The sequence below is a fragment of the Glandiceps talaboti genome, chromosome 1 (genome assembly GCF_964340395.1).
Source record: "Glandiceps talaboti chromosome 1, keGlaTala1.1, whole genome shotgun sequence".
NCBI classification, from domain to species: Eukaryota; Metazoa; Hemichordata; class Enteropneusta; family Spengelidae; genus Glandiceps; species Glandiceps talaboti.
In genome coordinates this window covers 22,820,927-22,839,330 of record NC_135549.1, presented here as the reverse complement: position 1 = coordinate 22,839,330, position 18,404 = coordinate 22,820,927, and the positions used below count along the sequence as shown (strand labels likewise).

The window sequence follows — 18,404 nt, the reverse complement described above, 5'->3', positions numbered from 1 at the left end:
ACTTAGGAGTCATGAAGGTAATAAACACTTGGGAGTCATGAAGGTAATAAGCACTTAGGAGTCATGAAGGTAATAAGCACTTAGGAGTCATGAAGGTAATAAGCACTTGGGAGTCATGAAGGTAATAAGCACTTGGGAGTCATGAAGGTAATAAGCACTTAGGAGTCATGAAGGTAATAAACACTTGGGAGTCATGAAGGTAATAAGCACTTGGGAGTCATGAAGGTAATAAGCACTTAGGAGTCATGAAGGTAATAAACACTTGGGAGTCATGAAGGTAATAAGCACTTGGGAGTCATGAAGGTAATAAGCACTTGGGAGTCATGAAGGTAATAAGCACTTGGGAGTCATGAAGGTAATAAGCACTTAGGAGTCATGAAGGTAATAAGCACTTAGGAGTCATGAAGGTAATAAGCACTTAGGAGTCATGAAGGTAATAAGCACTTGGGAGTCATGAAGGTAATAAGCACTTAGGAGTCATGAAGGTAATAAGCACTTGGGAGTCATGAAGGTAATAAGCACTTAGGAGTCATGAAGATAATAAGCACTTGGGAGTCATGAAGGTAATAAGCACTTAGGAGTCATGAATATTCATTGTTCATCTAATACATAAACATGTCAAATACAATAATTTCATGATTGTAAATCAATAACTTTGAAAAGAGTAAAATATGCAAGTAGAAACATTGTTATTTTTACATACAGGAAGTGATTTATCACAAACTGGATAAAATAATCTCTTGTAATCACAAGTAAACACCAGTAATAAACTAGTTATGCACGGTGATGTTTTAATATAGGGGGAATATAGACTGGACATGATGTGATAATTACCGATGACCCTTCCAAACTGTGACCTTTCCTCATCCCACTCACCATGAGAGAGGGACGAGGAAGGGTCACAGTTTGGAAGGGTCAACAGTTGAGGGCGCTCTGTAGAACTAACTCATAAATAATTAATAATGTTGTCATAGTAAAGCTTGTTTATTACACCAGCAAAGAGAAGTTAAAAGTGATTTTGAAAAAAACCCCACAATACTAGCTTTTCAAATCATTACTTTATTACATGGCACCTTATAGGGAGAAGATATTTTTAAAAAGCCCCTAAAAATATTTGTAAAGAAAAAAAGAAGTAAACATTGAATTAAACAAAAACAAAAATTGTTAACAAATTATGGCCAATTCCAAGTCCCTGTGGTCTACATAGGTTAGTTTATCTACAAATCACTTCCTGTATATGCATACACTGCGGCACAATAACAAACATTTTCCTTATTTCTATGTTTTTGTAAGTTGATCTGCACTTGGTCTATTTTCTTGACGTTTTTTTTCAAGTACAAAAACATAATAATGAAAAGTTGTTATATTCATTATAAATAAAATATAAATATACCTGTGGCATTCTCACTTTTTAATCTTCTTTCTACCAGGAGGTGGTAACTACAAGTAAGACAGCAGCACATGTACTACCATTGAAGCAGTAACCACAACTACCAAAGCATCATGTCGCGAACGGAGCGCAGCGAAGCATGTACAAAATTTATAGCCCACCTGCGTAGGGAAAACTTAACACACATCAGAGAGAAAGAGAGACTTAAAGAAATATACAATGCTGAAATTAGATGTCCTGCATTGAGATGTTCTTTTTCAAACATGTTCTACACTCTCAAGTCCAAAGGACAAGCCAGAGTAAGAAATGACATTGTGTCAATCAGAGCATTCCGTGGGGTTCAACGCTTAGCTGTAGACCAGCGTTTAGCATTACGTGTACATGGCAGGCAGCAACAGAGACAACAACAAGAGCAGCAACAGAGACAGCAACAGGGGCAGCAACAAAACGTACAAAATGGAGCACAACTTGAAGAACAGCGAGGAGATGACAAATGGCGCTGTCGCAACTGTGGAGTGAGATGTAATTCAGATATCTCTTTTACTGAACACATGGAAAGTAAGAAACATCGCCAGCAAAGATTAATCAGAATTCTAAAAGATAAAAGGTAAATTTATACCTGCTATATATTCCCAAAGATATTAGTTATCAACTTGAGGTATGATATATTTTTGTTAAAACTCAAAGCCCAGCTGTTGTTCAACATATATTCATCAGATATTAGTATACCAAGTATTAGTTTTAGCATAGTTATCTTCTATATAAATAAAATGCATGATTGTATTTTCATGTGGTTCATAAATATTTTATTTTCTTTGACTCTAAATATTAGAGAGGAGGAAATCAGGTTGAATTTATTAAAGACAGTTTTTATATATTGTATGTTGATAACTGAATGCTTATTCGAGGTATGTACAGGTGTATCACAACACAGTTTATGAGTTGAAAGTGCTACTAGAAGCAATTCATTTGTACCTCAGAAGTGCTACTGTTGTAGTAGAATATATATGTGCTGCTAGTTGTACCCGTTGCACAATAGAAGTGCTACTGGTCACAAGCAAGTGTTTTGTTGACAAACTGCTACTCGCACTTTCAATTCGCAGACGGTGTTTTGATATACCCATATGTACGTGGAGAGCACCATATTTAGCTTGTAGTGTTCAGGGATTATAAACATAAATGAGGAAATTGTATAATTCTTTTCATACATCTCACAATGACTGTTGAAATCTCGAATTCAATGACTGCATAATGGTTTTGTCAAATGTAAAATTACAGCGTCAGTATTTGAACAAATTGCATGTCAATTCGATGATATAGCATATAGTATAAGTATTGACACTAATACATGTATGTACATGTATTTGAAAAACTAATTTTGTGTAGAAATGATGACAGGTAAAGCCATTTGCCACATTGTGTTGCTGTGAGTACTAAGGAATAATTTACTTAGTGGTGGTAAATATACTATAAAATGTATTACTGTTTCATTGGTACCAAACAATGTTGCTATGCATCATGGGACAAAACATCTTTTTTTTAAAACCATTAAACAGATATTTATAATTACTTTCTAGGCTTGATTTGATTGAAGACAAACAAGATGTCCATACATTCTCTCAACATGACTCTGAAAATGGTGTTATCAATATCGTTGTCAGAAAAAATGAAGAAAAATCAATCAATATTATGATACAAAATAAAAGGTATGCATTTAGAATAGTTTTGTTGTCCAGCCAAGTATATAACTGGGACTCGAACCATGTAAAGTACAAAGAAAAGAACATCATAAGGGGTCCTGACTGAGTAAAACACAACATAAAGGCTTCTAACTGAGGAATTAAGCACAGCATAAGGGGTCCTGACTGAGTGAAGCACAACTAGCACAACATAAGGGGTCCTGACTGAGGAAAGCACAACATAAGGGGTCCTGACTGAGTGAAGCACAACTAGCACAGCATAAGGGGTCCTGACTGAGGAAAGCACAACATAAGGGGTCCTGACTGAGGAAAGCACAACATAAGGGGTCCTGACTGAGGAAAGCACAACATAAGGGGTCCTGACTGAGGAAAGCACAACATATCAAAGGAGTCCAGATTAAGAAGGGGGTGGGGACAAATATGTGTTTATATGTACAACTCAACCATGTGCATGTTTGAAATTAAACCATATGACCAAAATATGGTGATTGCAGATACTTTGGTGATAAAATAATAAGAACAACATTATTTGGATTGGTATTGAACACCACATAGAGAGGGTCTACCAAACTACACACACAATATCATACTTCATTCTGTCTGTTGTCTTATTTTTACAGTGCCACCAATACAGTTAAAATTATGCGTCGTGAGCTCCTGAAACGATGCAAAGTATTAAAACTCAGCGATAGATATGACATAACTCGTACTATGCAACACGTAAAGTTGAGACCAGGTAAGACAAATGAAATTAGTTTTATTATTAATGTTGTCCCAACGAATAATATCAGAGTTTGCTCACTCATATGTTTGTGTGTACAATTAATTACAAAGTTCTTCAAATGTTATTTTAATGTTTCATTATGAGTATGTCAATTTGAAATATAACAATTCTTACCCTATGATGGCCATTATGAAATTTTATGGTCAGATTTTGATTGAAAAGTTGATGAAACTGAAAAAATAATAATTAAGTAATGTAAATTTTTACTTTCAAGGTTTCAAATCTAGGTATCGTTTCCCAAAGATTAAATTGTAAACTTGAAAAAAAAATCAGATTTGTATTATGAAAACAGGCTTTTTGTACTTTCTAAGTAAGCAATTCCTTCACCTAGGAACTAAAAACAAGTAGTAAAGTGTCAGACATTGTTCCTTGCCTTGGCAGGAGAAAGTTACACCTTGGTAGTGACATGTAAAGTTAAGTATTTCAATCGCTATCGGATACCAGTCGCTTTTGAGTTTAAAAGTGGTGATAATGGACAGCCATTCCATATTGTACGGTTTCTATTGGTTACTGTGAGAAGTGACATCACAAATTTGTTAGAACCAGTTGCACCATACAAGAAACCACCACGGGTGTCTGGATATCAGCCTTCTGGTAATGTGATAGAAGGCTATCCGTTAGAAAGGTAAGTATATATGTGTGTGTGTGTGTGTGTGTGTGTGTGTGTGTGTGTGTGTGTGTGTGTGTGTGATACTTTGAATCATTTCATCTTTTCATGGAGTTTAAATTTTACTTTAACATGTCTATAATCCTAAGCTATTTTTCTGATGTGAAGTATCAGTGTAATAAGTGATTTATCTGATTACAATTTACAGTGTAATAAGTGATTTATCTGATGTGAATACAGCGTAATAAGTTATTTACCTGATGTGAATACAGCGTAATAAGTTATTTACCTGATGTGAATACAGCGTAATAAGTGATTTACCTGATGTGAATACAGCGTAATAAGTGATTTACCTGATGTGAATACAGTGTAATAAGTGATTTAATACCTGATGTGAATACAGCGTAATAAGTGATTTATCTGATGTGAATACAGTGTAATAAGTGATTTACCTGATGTGAATACAGCGTAATAAGTGATTTACCTGATGTGAATACAGCGTAATAAGTTATTTACCTGATGTGAATACAGCGTAATAAGTGATTTACCTGATGTGAATACAGCGTAATAAGTGATTTATCTGATGTGAATACAGTGTAATAAGTGATTTACCTGATGTGAATACAGTGTAATAAGTGATTTATCTGATGTGAATACAGTGTAATAAGTGATTTATCTGATGTGAATACAGTGTAATAAGTGATTTACCTGATGTGAATACAGCGTAATAAGTGATTTATCTGATGTGAATACAGTGTAATAAGTGATATACCTGATGTGAATACAGTGTAATAAGTGATTTATCTGATGTGAATACAGTGTAATAAGTGATTTACCTGATGTGAATACAGTGTAATAAGTGATTTACCTGATGAGAATACAGTGTAATAAGTGATTTACCTGATGTGAATACAGTGTGATAAGTGATTTACCTGATGTGAATACAGTGTAATAAGTTATTTACCTGATGTGAATGCAGTGTAATGACTGATTTACCTGATGTGAATACAGTGTAATATTATTAAAGTGATTTATCTGATGTGAATACAGTGTAATAAGTGATTTACCTGATGTGAATACAGTGTAATAAGTGATTTATCTGATGTGAATACAGTGTAATATTATTAAAGTGATTTATCTGATTTGAAATAAAGATTTTAAACAAACAGATTTGATCAATGCTGAAAAGATAAGGTACGGAAGACATATCTTTTAACTCAGATTTCTGTTGGTTTTTTTTTTGGTTTTTTTTTCAGAAATGAAGACCAACGAAGGGAACAGATGCCCCTTAAAAAGTATGAAGTACCCGGTAGAATAAGAAAGATATGCAACAAAGGAGACATCAATGAAAAATTGTAAGTTATCCCTTTAAAGCCTGATATCCTATTATAGGATATGATTACATAGAGTTACAGAAACCAAGCCATTAAAGGGCTTAAAATACAATATACCCTTCTGATCAAAGTGACACAAAGCTGGGTTAATAAATTTATACTCTTTTTTCTTGAAAATACTTGATAATGAAAACTATGTTTTTTGTAACAGTTTTTGGGTTCATTAATAAATGTGTTATTATAACATCTATAGGGCTGAGCTAGGACTAGAAGAATCACTTTTGATGGCGAACTATGGTGAAAGGTTTTCATCACTGTTATATATTGAAGAAATCCAGATGGAAGTAGACATCAAACGCTATGATTTGTGTGGTGTCACAATGGAGAAAAGAGGAAGACTGCTCAGACTGGAGGTAATCATAAATCAGGCACTGCCCTGGGGGGGGGGGGGGCTATTATATTGGGCAACATCTGTATATGTGTTTGTGTGTGTGTGTGTGTGTGTGTGTGTGTGTGTGTGTGTGTGTGTGTGTGTGTGTGTGTGTGTGTGTGTGTGTGTTCATACTCCGATCATATCTCTGGCATGTAGCAACTGATTTCAACTATTAAAATCTGGCACAAAGTTAACAATTACCATGTGAGACCTGTCACTTTGTTTTATGATCGATTGAGTTAATTTATACACTTTTTAACACATGTGAAAGTAATTTGACACAAACCCTCATTTAAACTATTTCTGACATAATAATCATTCATGTTGATCCATGCCTGCTATTAAAAATTGTCTTCTGGTGTTCACACAATTGATACAGCACACTAGAACTTGTTTTCTTGATATTTAAGTATATGATTATTTACATAACTAAATTATGATATCATACCATTCAATTTTATGCCTAAATTCCAGGTTTGAAGTCATGTTTACTACCAAATCAGAGTGACTATAGAGTTTAATTAGGCAAGCAGGAGGTCATTTACTACCAAATCAGAGTGACTACAGAGTTTCAATTAGGCAAGCAGAATGTCTTTACTAGTACTACCAAATCAGAGTGCATGACTACAGAGTTTCAATTAGGCAAGCAGAATGTCTTTACTAGTACTACCAAATCAGAGTGAGCCCTATAGAGTTTCAATTAGGCAAGCAGGAGGTCTTTTACTACCAAATCAGAGTGACTACAGAGTTTCAATTAGGCAAGCAGGAGGTCTTTTACTACCAAATCAGAGTGACTATAGAGTTTAATTAGGCAAGCAGAAGGTCTTTTACTACCAAATCAGAGTGACTATAGAGTTTCAGTTAGGGAAGCGGGATGTCTTTTACTACCAAATCAGAGTGACTATACAGTTTCAATTAGGCAAACAGGATGTCTTTTACTACCAAATCAGAGTGACTACAGAGTTTCAATTAGGCAAGCGGGAGGTCTTTTACTACCAAATCAGAGTGAGTCCTATAGATTTTTTATTAGGTGAATGTCGTTTTTTTTATTACATCTCACACAGTGTTTTTATTCGAATTACACAAATGGTTACATTTTATCTCACTTTGAACAAAAATTACAGTTGTACTTGTAATTGCATGGTTGCTTCATTCAGTTAAATACAAAGTCTGCATCCTCCACTCTCAAAGTAATTACCCGTATATATATATATATTGAATTTTCCCCTTTTGTCTTCAAAGGTACCAGGTTTAGCAGAGAACAGGCCATCAGTGCTGAAAGGAGATATAATATTTGCACAAGTTAGAACTGCTAAGGGTCCAGCTGGTTTGGATAAGAAAATTTATAAAGGATATGTACATAATATTGAAATGGAACATGTGCTGGTAGGATTTAGCATGCAGTGAGTGATTTTTAAAAATATTTTTTTTTAATTCTATATATTGGGGTTAAAGTCATCATTTGTTGATGACCCAATGGCTAAAATAGTTTTTTATTATAGTTACTGCTTAAATAAGTGATATTTCTATTGCTATAGTGATTGGATTGTGGAAAAGTGTGGGTACACAAAAAATGGATTTATTTAATACACATGTATTTGGGAAATTGAAAAATGAATATTTTATGTAAATGTTATGTAAATTTTATGTAAATTTCTACATAATTTCACTGTGACTATCATCGGTGAGGAATAGAAAAGTACATATCTGGACAACAGATGGAATCTACCAGTTGATAGATTTGACAGCTGACTAGAGCACTCTGATTAGGATTCAGGGGGTGTGACTCCTATCACGTCAATTTTCTAACTTCAATTTGATTTAATTTAATTTTATGATTTAACATTTAAAATGAACATTTTATGTACTTTTGAATTTTTTTGGTTATTATGATAATTTTTCTCCAAAGTATGAAAGAGTTAGTTTTACTGTAACTTTCCACCATTTTGTATTGTGCTATTAGGTTGATGGATAGATTCATCAATGGAATGAAGTTTGATGTACAGTTCACCTTCAATCGTTTGCCATTACGAGTACAGCATAGAGCTCTTCAGTCTGTCAAAAGTGGTGCAGGTCAGAATCCCAATTTAGAACCTGTATTATTCCCCATACGGTCCTCAATATGTCAGATGTCACCGCTCAAACCACTGTCAGACAACATCCGGTAAGTACAACTGTTCACATTTTATTTTGTGTTATAAAATATGAAAACTAAGGTCCATGGACATTTCTTGAGGTGAAATAGTTTTAATGTCTGAAACAAGATAATAGAAGTGATGTTTAAGTTGTTATTTTTAAAGTAATTGATAAAAAAAGACCAAAAAAAGGAACTGTACAGTTTTCTAATTCTGTGCACATGTTGTTTGAAATGGTCCACTTTCACAGCTTTTCTTCATTTTAAAACCAAAGTGAAATCCTCAAATTGTGAGGGGAGGGAGGGGGGGGGGTATTCTTCAACGTAAATTTCTAGCACATTGCAGCACACAAATAATCTATATGTCATGCAAGATGTTTATTCACCATATAAGGATCTTTTCAACACCCTAAAAAAGAGACTGAGAATGGTAATTTTTTCAAAAGTTCAACTATCACTGACTTGAGAAAGAAAATGAAGCTTTCATTATATTTGTTTTTCATTTCTGCATGATAGCATGTATGACCGTAAGTTACAAAGTAATACTGAACAAGTGGCAGCAGTGAAGCACATCTTGGCAGGCACCTCTAGGCCAGCACCATATTTACTCTTTGGACCCCCTGGCACAGGAAAAACTGTCACAATGGTAGAATCTATCAAACAGGTATGCTAATATTTGACTTGTTGGATGCAACACTGTTTCAAATTAGTGTGGATTGTACAAACATTGTACACACACATATTTATTTGCCAGAGGTCGAAAAGAAAAGAAAATTAACATATCAAGTGAGGAAAAGGAATTTAAGTTAAGGAAATATCATTGGCAATGAAAGGTAAATAAAAAATAACTTTAAACTCCTGGTTGGAGTTTGTTCAAATTAGTTGGGTTTGTGGCCAAAGGAAAATATATATAGTTGTCTGATGATCGCACTATGCGTGCATAAAACTCAGAGTTACAACCAAGAAAGAGTCCCAGAATTATCAAAACTAGTTATATATATATATTATATATATGTATAGTTTCAAAAGTTTCAGCTGTTTTGTTCAAGATTTTTTAGCAACAAATCAATGTTCTGTGTTTGTTTTCCATCCTTACCTGCAGGTATACGACTGTTTACCAAACAGTTTTATCTTAGCCTGTGCACCATCTAACAGTGCAGCAGATTTGATAGCACACAGATTACTCAAGGCCACACCCGTTGCCAAATCTACTATTTTAAGACTATGTGGACTATCAAGACAGTATATATTAGTAGATCACTTTCTAAAGGTATATACAGTTTTCTTCAACAACTATTTGTAGTGGTGGTCGGTTTCTTAAAGTGGCCATATGGATGAGGTTTGGGGAGATTTTTAATTTACAAAACAATTTTATCATGGCTTAATTCCTACAACATGAAACAACATATATATGCTAAGACTTTGTTTTGTAACTCAATACTTTGCAAAAAGCTAAAAAAAATGTGCAAAAAGTTTGTTTACACTAAGGAATGCCATTTCAGACTAGCTCTGAATGGTCATCAGAGTAGACTTGGGAACGATAGCCAAACATTCACAAAATCAAAATGTAATTTAGGATAGCGGAATAAGTGTTGTAGCGATCATGGTTCAAGTCTGCAGGTTGGCTAAAACTGACCTCTACTAAAGCTCAAAGTTTATAGTCAACTTGTAGAACAATACTTCTTGCTTTTGTCATCTTGATGGCCAGTAAGGGACATGTTATCATGATTAATTGATATCGTGAATCTTGGATGAATGTCACAACATATTAGTTACTACTATTCTGATTGCATTATTATAGGAATCCAAGGTATGCAATTACAATGAGGATGAAGATGTTGTATTCCCATCCAAAGAAGACATTATGAAGAAAAGGATAATAGTGGCTACACTGGTCACAGCTGGAAGGTATAATTATTATAAACAGTGTTATCTGTTCATTTCTTCACAGAAACAATGAAAAGATAGTAAATGCTGGTCCGATCCAAATAGTCTGGTAAAACCAAATCTGCATGGTTATGTATGTGTAATATACACACGCACATTCACGCACGCATATATGCATGCACTCACACACACGCAGACACACACATACATTATGTAAAAATGATACTTGATGTGTTTTCAGTCTCATTTCAACTGATCTTCTAATTTCCATCCTACTGTAAACTAGGCCTTTATTTCAACTCTTTTCTAAATGTATTTGTTTATTGCAGACTCGTTTCAGCTGGTGTGCCAAAGGACCACTTCACCCATTTGTTCATAGATGAGTCCGGATATTCCATGGAGCCAGAAAGTGTCATATCTGTAGCAGGACTATTAGATCGTAACAATGCTAAGGGTGGTCAACTGGTACTGGCTGGAGATCCTAAACAACTTGGTCCTGTATTGAGATCTCCACTCGCCATCAAATATGGACTTGGTATGAAATTAATATGATCTTACTGTGTGCCAAAGTTAAAACCAAGTCTGTGTTTGTAACTCAATGTAGTGCAAAAGACTGATAAATGTGTAAAATGTTTGTAATTGTACGTACAATAACACACTTTGTACACATTTTTAGCATTTTGCTCTGTATTCAGTTACAAACACAGACTTTGTCTATGTTGTTTCACATTGATTTTTCAAGTAGGAAAGTTAAAGTATAAAGTTGTTTTATAAATTAAAAATCCAAAATAAATACCCAATCCTCATCCGTGTGACCACATTGTCTTAATCAAGAAAACGAATCTTCACATTTAAAATCAAGAATTTTGCTTCTTCTTCTCATTTTACAGCAAAATCACTTCTTGAACGTCTTATGGAGGACAGTAAGGTGTATAAACGACCCTACAATGCCAATATCTTGACAAAGTTAGTCAGAAACTATCGATCTCATCCAGAAATCTTGAAGATACCAAATGAACTGTTCTATGACAGTGAATTACAAGTACATGCTGGTGATCAACTATTGTGGAATAGTTTATGTCAATGGAGTAGGCTACCTACACAGGTATTATACCATTACTCAAGCCAATTTATTGTGTTTGAACAGAAAATATGGATTAGATACCTGGGTTGTTCTATGTCACGACAACCAGCTTTTGCTGTGCTTTAGATAGACAGTACTTACAATGTGATAATGATTTTAGGCAATGTCAAAACTTGAGTTTTTTATTCGCATGCAAGATTTTTTGTGCCAATATAATATTTTGGAAAGACAAAAGATTGTTTAGTTTTGGCCACTAGGGGTGCTGTTCCACAGTATATTTTGATCACAAGTGTGGCAGATTCTCTCTGACATTGTGGTATACTAGTACTTTCAAAATAACCTTTTCCCCTGTTTCATGGCAAATATCAAGGAATTCTATTTCAATCCTTAATTGTCTGAATTTTAGGTTCAAACAGCTTTCAGCTATTTTGTTGATTTTCTTCTTGTACTGCCATGCGCTAGGCATGAATAGTTTAACTCTTATTTTCTTCAATATTGGATGTCCTCCTGTGATGTTTTTCTTTTGAATATAATGGCTACAAAGTGGGTAACCAGAATATGACATACGAAATACTTTGATGTTGATTTTGTAATGATTAGTTTACTTTTTAAGAGAAATATTGAGCTATTATTGTAATACATGAAATGTTAATATATTGGTGTATCTAAGTTACAGAAAGGGTGATCAAATCCATCATTTTGATTGAACCAACCTGTATTAACTTCACTTCTTTCAGGGATTCCCAATAATTTTCCATGGAGTGGAAGGTCTAGACCGCAGAGAAGGTCAAAGTCCGTCGTTCTTCAACATGGAGGAAGCTGAAGTAGTGTGGGACTACGTCAAAGACTTGTTTGAAATGAGAGGAACAATTAATATTAAAGAGGAAAACATTGGTATCATAACTCCTTACAGAAGACAGGTTAGTGTATATAAACTCTCAGTAGGCACAGTAGTCTGAAAGGTCCATCATTAGTCTGCTTTATACTCAAAATAAAAAAAAAATGTTTGTTTTCGATAACATTACTTCAGAAAACAGGGTAGGTCGGAATTTTATTTTATTTCACCTTCAATTTTTAAAAAATTACTTCAACCTCAAGATGAGATGCTTGTCGGTCACAATACTTCCATGAGAGGTTGATGAGGTGTAAAAGAAGTAAATGAAGACAATGTTAAGTTAAGTAGATGAATATGTTATGCAGACTGTACTGTTATAGTCTAAAAATATCCAGAATTATTGTTGAATAACATGACCTTGTCCAAAAACTGAGATAGTGAGTGTACGTATTGTAGATTGACTATTTTCATTGAAAACAGAATGGTGAAAAAACAAACAAATTTATGTTTAATCTTTAGTAATGATTTCCAAAGGACCAGCAATAAGCTTTAAATTAATATCTTAGGTTTCAAATTGGGAGATGCTTGAAGTTACTTTGATTTTTAATCAAATTTCATCCATGGGGCAGACATTTTTCGTTGCTGACACTTTTGACAAAATGCTACTTTATAATTGAATAGGTACAAAAGATCAAGAAAGTGTTGAGAAAGAAGAACTACCCGTACATCAAAGTTGGTTCAGTTGAAGAGTTTCAAGGAGAGGAAAGGTTAATACTTATCATCTCAACTGTACGCAGTACTAGTGAAGAGAATCTAAGATTGGATATCGATTACCAACTAGGGTTTCTCAAAAACCCAAAGGTAAGTTGTAAAGGTTTTCACTAACTTGTAAATTTGTAGTCATGTTTGTAGTTCTGCTGCCAGTGTGTCAAGAATGTACAGAAGTTAATGTTTATAAATACCATTGTATAAATACCAGGTTTTCAATGTCATTGTATAAATACCAGGTTTTCAATGTCATTGTATAAATACCAGGTTTTCAAAGTTGATGTATAAATACCAGGTTTTCAGAGTCAATGTATAATTACCAGGTTTTCAGAGTCATTGTATAAATACCAGGTTTTCAGAGTCAATGTATAAATACCAGGTTTTCAGTCATTGTATAAATACCAGGTTTTCAGAGTCATTGTATAATTACCAGGTTTTCAGAGTCATTGTATAAATACTAGGTTTTCAGTCATTGTATAAATACCAGGTTTTCAGAGTCATTGTATAAATACCAGGTTTTCAGAGTCATTGTATAAATACCAGGTTTTCAGAGTCATTGTATAAATACCAGGTTTTCAGAGTCAATGTATAATTAGGACATGTAGTAGTTTATTTCAAATGCTAAGGCCTCGGCCCATCGCACAAAACATTTTACATAACAATAGAGAAGAAAAAGAACAAAGAACTGAATATCATTCTACTAATAATTAACGGAAAAATACTTAAAGGTAAAAATATGACAGGGGAGAACATATACATCTATGTTTGCTGAACAAAACTAGTACGAGTTTTGAAAGCTTTATGAACAAAAACTGATAGTTTGTATTGGACTACTTCATTCTTGCATGCCAGTAAGGAAAAACATTTTTCTTTCGTGGTATCAATACCAGGTTTTCAGAGTCAATGTATAAATACCAGGTTTTCAGAGTCAACGAGCGATAGCAAGTGTGTATATTGAGTTCACTGGTCAAAACCGAATGGTATACCATTCCCAGGGAGTGGTTTATTGCTATTATATTATACCAGTAAATTGAAATATTGGAAACAAGATATGAAGTAACATGTTCTGGTCTCATTTGTGCCCCCATCCCTGTTGAAAGCGTGCCAACTGTGCATTATCCCAATTTATCGCTCATTTTAGATGCGTTAGTTCAATGTCTAGACCAATCAGATCTCACGATTTGCGCCATCAATGTAGTGGTATAATATAATAAGACATAACACTTTGGTTAATGCACAGTAAAGTGCATGGCCATATCCCGATAGTATTCTGCTTCAGTCTAGAAAAACCACCAATCAAATAACCTATAGGAAAACATAATTAATTAATATATTATCTTTCAGCGTTTCAACGTTGCCATTACCCGGGCCAAAGCTTTACTCATCGTCATTGGCAACCCATTCATGCTACAAAGAGATCTACACTGGAATACGTAAGTTGTGTATAGAACAAATGTTTTAACAAACCATTTTCTCTGGCAATGTTTCAAGATTTTACGGAATTATAAAGGATGATGAACCCCCAATTTTTCTTGTATGTGTATTTGAAAAGGATATGTAACATGTTTGGAGATATTTTAAGAAATTTGCTTTACATAAAATTGGTATTACATTCTAACCTTGCATATGGTATTACATGATCCGGTACCAACTAGCAGTAGTCATAATATCGATCATTGATGAACAAGTATCAAGTGGTCAATGGTATGCTTATATGAATTGGTAGAATTAATTGACAGGGCGCCCTCTATCAGTCAACCTAATATATGTTTATGTCAACAAGTAACAATCCCAAATGTTTTGTTTTCCATCAGACTTCTACAGTATTGTCATTCCAAGAAAGCCTACAGAGGATGTGAATATAAGGAAGATGATGAAGAGGAAGTTGAAGATCTTATACAGAGATTTGCTGCTGTTAATATAAGTCCTGATGTAAGAGGTATGTATAGTCAGTTATCGTAATAGTATCTAAATCACTGCCTATGAATTGCTAGCTATGGAGAAATCACAAGTTGTACTCATCCAGTGTAATTTATGTCTCATGAACACTTTGCCCAAATTAGGTCACTTTTTATACCAATCTGCATTTTCGATATGGCTGTTGCTTTTAGGGTAATTTTAATCGTCATAGACAATCGATTTCAACTATATATAAAATCAATGCGTCGCGTTTGATTTTTGATCTTAAACGTGATGTTAGTATCAGCCACAATTTTGTAATTAGAAATATTTTCCTTCATTGCAACATAAGATGTTATTTAATTTTGTAAACATTTAATGGACAGCAAGAATACTGTTATTTACAGTTGTTTACATTCCGATTCGTATTTCCATTCTAGCTTTTGGAAACATTTTAGGTCGGTTCTTTACTTGCGTGTACTCTTTGTACTTTTATGACTTAATTTTTTTTCTTCACTTTTACATTTTAGTGTTTTCTCTTTTTTTTATTGTATGGGCTGATGGCCTGAAATAAAGATAATAATAAATAATGAAAATAAAACTTTATACCAGTCAGAGATCAGTGCCAATGTGTATTACATTTAGTGGATATTTTGTGCATGCTTTGTGCCATTTCATTGACTACAAAATTAATGAACATCTTTTAACTAGTGATTTTTTTTTTCAATATCACATCCAACATTGTTGCCAATAAATGTATCATGCTTATTAAAACAGTTTGTATTGAGATATTAACCATTCATGCTAACCCTGTATAATTCATATGTCACCTCTTTTGTGTATTTCATCACCTGTGTTTTACATACAGATGAGAGATGGCAAGTAGGCGATGGAAGTCTAGTAGCACAGTACAATGATCCTGCATGGAGAGCGGAAGACTAACCAAATACAATACACTTGAACCTTGGATTAGAAGGACCAGTACTAATACATGCATATATTGAGTACATGACAAAGACAGCCTTGATGAATCAAAGATGAAAGTGAAAGTAATTTGTTACTGTAATCATGTGTACTACATAATTCAGTATTTTTCATAATTTAGTTACTTACATGTTATAATGTTTTGACTTACTGGGATTTATTATCAGGTATTTTGTTGTTGTATTGAAACCAAAACAAGCATTACTCACCAGTACCGTAATTGAATTAAATCTGTGACAATCTGCCAATATGGGCTACTAGGCCACATTGCTAACTAATCCATTGGGTTTGATTCTGAAGATCTTTTTATAAAATATCTAACATATAGCTGAATGAGAAATCATGAACCGAAAGTTGTGCATGCAAATGAGTAAACACCCAAGTTTTAGAATGACGTAAACAATGTATAAGTAACATGTATAAGGTGCATTCTAAGCTGACAAATATACCATATTTGGACATTGTGGGTGGCTTCATTTGAATTTGTAAATCTCAGCTCCTTATTGAGGTATATATTGGGAAAAGACATCTTCAGATTCAAATCCAACGGATGGCCTCTTGCCTAGGCCAAAATAATTATCAGAATTTTAAAATATATATGAAACATAATTTATGAGTTTAATTAATGGTGTGTCTGGTTGAATAATATATAAAAATATGAAGTTATAAATATCTTACATGTATTTTTCTAATTGAGGTAATAATCTACTAATAAAGTCAAATTATGAGTATTGTCAAATAGTCTATTCACCAAAGATAATTTTAACTAAGTATTTTTTCTGAATACAATTTTTAGTGTGTACAATCTGACTTTCAACAATTCAATGAGCAACATTATCTTTGGATTAATATCTGTGTAAGTAGTTTATTTACATAATCTATATTTATAAATTTGACTGTGATTGATAGCGACTACACCGATGGATGGGGGACTAAATCAGTATGACAGGGCTAACAAAAATGTCAAGTTCACCACGTTGGGGGCGCACTTCTATCAAAATCACCAATTTTGAGCACTCCCCAAAAATTACACTATTCATAGTATTATTTGGGGAATAATAAATATTGATGCAACCAAGTACAAATTAGGCTTATCACACGTACCTATGGTAAATTATGGTCTTTTCAAATAATATTTTATCTATTTCATGTGATCATGTTTAATGTGTTGGTTGCAGGGGAAAAAAATTTGAATTAAAACAAATTTAATTATTTTAGCAAAAAATTTACAGCTGACAGTACTAATTTCATTTGTATGATTTTAACAATGTTGTGTATCCTTTTTTATAATAGCTGAGTAATGAAATGGTGTCGAAAGCATTTAAAATAAAATAAAATACAAAGTGATATGTTTTACATCTAGAATTGTATATGTTGCAATGCAGTTTTTTTGAATAGTACTTACAAAAAAATGTACATCATAATGTAAATTTGTACTGTTATGATTATATGCAGAGTTTAATATTTGATTGCAAAGTTCACAGACATATATCAATCAATACTTAGTCCTGATGGTTTAATGGTTTAGTACTCTGCACTATCTGTATGTGTTGCTACAGATAGTTCTGTTCTTGGCATCAGAAATTGGAGTTCTACTATGGTAGTGAACAGCGCCACCAACGGTCAAAATGTGAACACGAGTATGTATTTTAGTGCCACTTGTTGATTGTAAAGTAGTAAACTTATATATAAACCATATCGTGTAATGGTTTCTTACATGTTATACTCTCTTTCTGTACAATTAATTATACATCAGTTTTACATTTGATAATATGCTACTCGGGTACTTGTATATTTCTTAATCCAGGTATAAAAAATAAATCACTTTTCAAAACTCAAGAATGTCGGTGTCCACTATCTTGAATTATATTAGAATGGATGCATACTGTAAATGCTGTTCAGGTAGAATGCACACCTTGGGGACAAATTTAAACCAAAATCAATCTCTCAATAATTCAATCTCTCTAAACTCTGCTATATGGAAGTTTGCTTCTTGTACATTTGAAATACATTTTGTAATACAAGAAATTTTGGGGTCCACCATCTTGTTTTCAAGGAAATCGTGAATCTTTTGTTTTCCCATAGAGTTAAGACAGTATTTGGCGGCCATATTGGATTCTACAATGGCTAAATTTTGACACATTTTGACCTCTATTTTGAAAGTTTGTGTGGTGACCCCTGGTTTTTCTTCTTGATTTTAACTGACAATGGATTGGAGTTTTCTTAAACAAAGTAATAGCAAAAGTTAAAAACAATTTATTTCTGAAACGCATTTCACTTTAAGATTCATTTATTTTTGTCAAGTCTGTGATTTTGTTGAAATATGTGGATGGAAAAATGTGGAATGACAAATGGTATACATTAAAAGGAGTGTAATACTGTAGAGCATTAAAAACACAGGAAATACAATGACAAACCAGTTAAACCGGGGTGTGCTGTAGTGTCCAAAAAAAAAAAAAAAGAGAAAGGGACCAAAACAACGATACTATAGCAAATAGCACAAACTTTATTTACTGTGTACAAAAAAAAACCATCAAATGTTCTCCTGATTCCTGGCATGATAAA

General features: G+C 33.5%; 1 protein-coding gene across 1 annotated transcript; it reads left to right on the top strand.

The window, feature by feature from the left end:
• Positions 1–1,439: 1,439 nt before the first annotated feature.
• On the top strand, positions 1,440–17,617 carry LOC144450779 (putative helicase MOV-10). The gene is made up of 18 exons (XM_078141538.1): positions 1,440–1,997; positions 2,968–3,096; positions 3,711–3,826; positions 4,256–4,499; positions 5,738–5,836; positions 6,069–6,228; positions 7,491–7,651; positions 8,212–8,412; positions 8,899–9,046; positions 9,485–9,652; positions 10,184–10,290; positions 10,599–10,804; positions 11,160–11,374; positions 12,091–12,273; positions 12,870–13,049; positions 14,301–14,389; positions 14,771–14,895; positions 15,724–17,617. Exons 1-18 carry the CDS (start codon positions 1,504–1,506, stop codon positions 15,795–15,797), a joined length of 3,099 nt encoding a protein of 1,032 aa, XP_077997664.1. The 5' UTR covers positions 1,440–1,503; the 3' UTR covers positions 15,798–17,617.
• Positions 17,618–18,404: the final 787 nt, after the last annotated feature.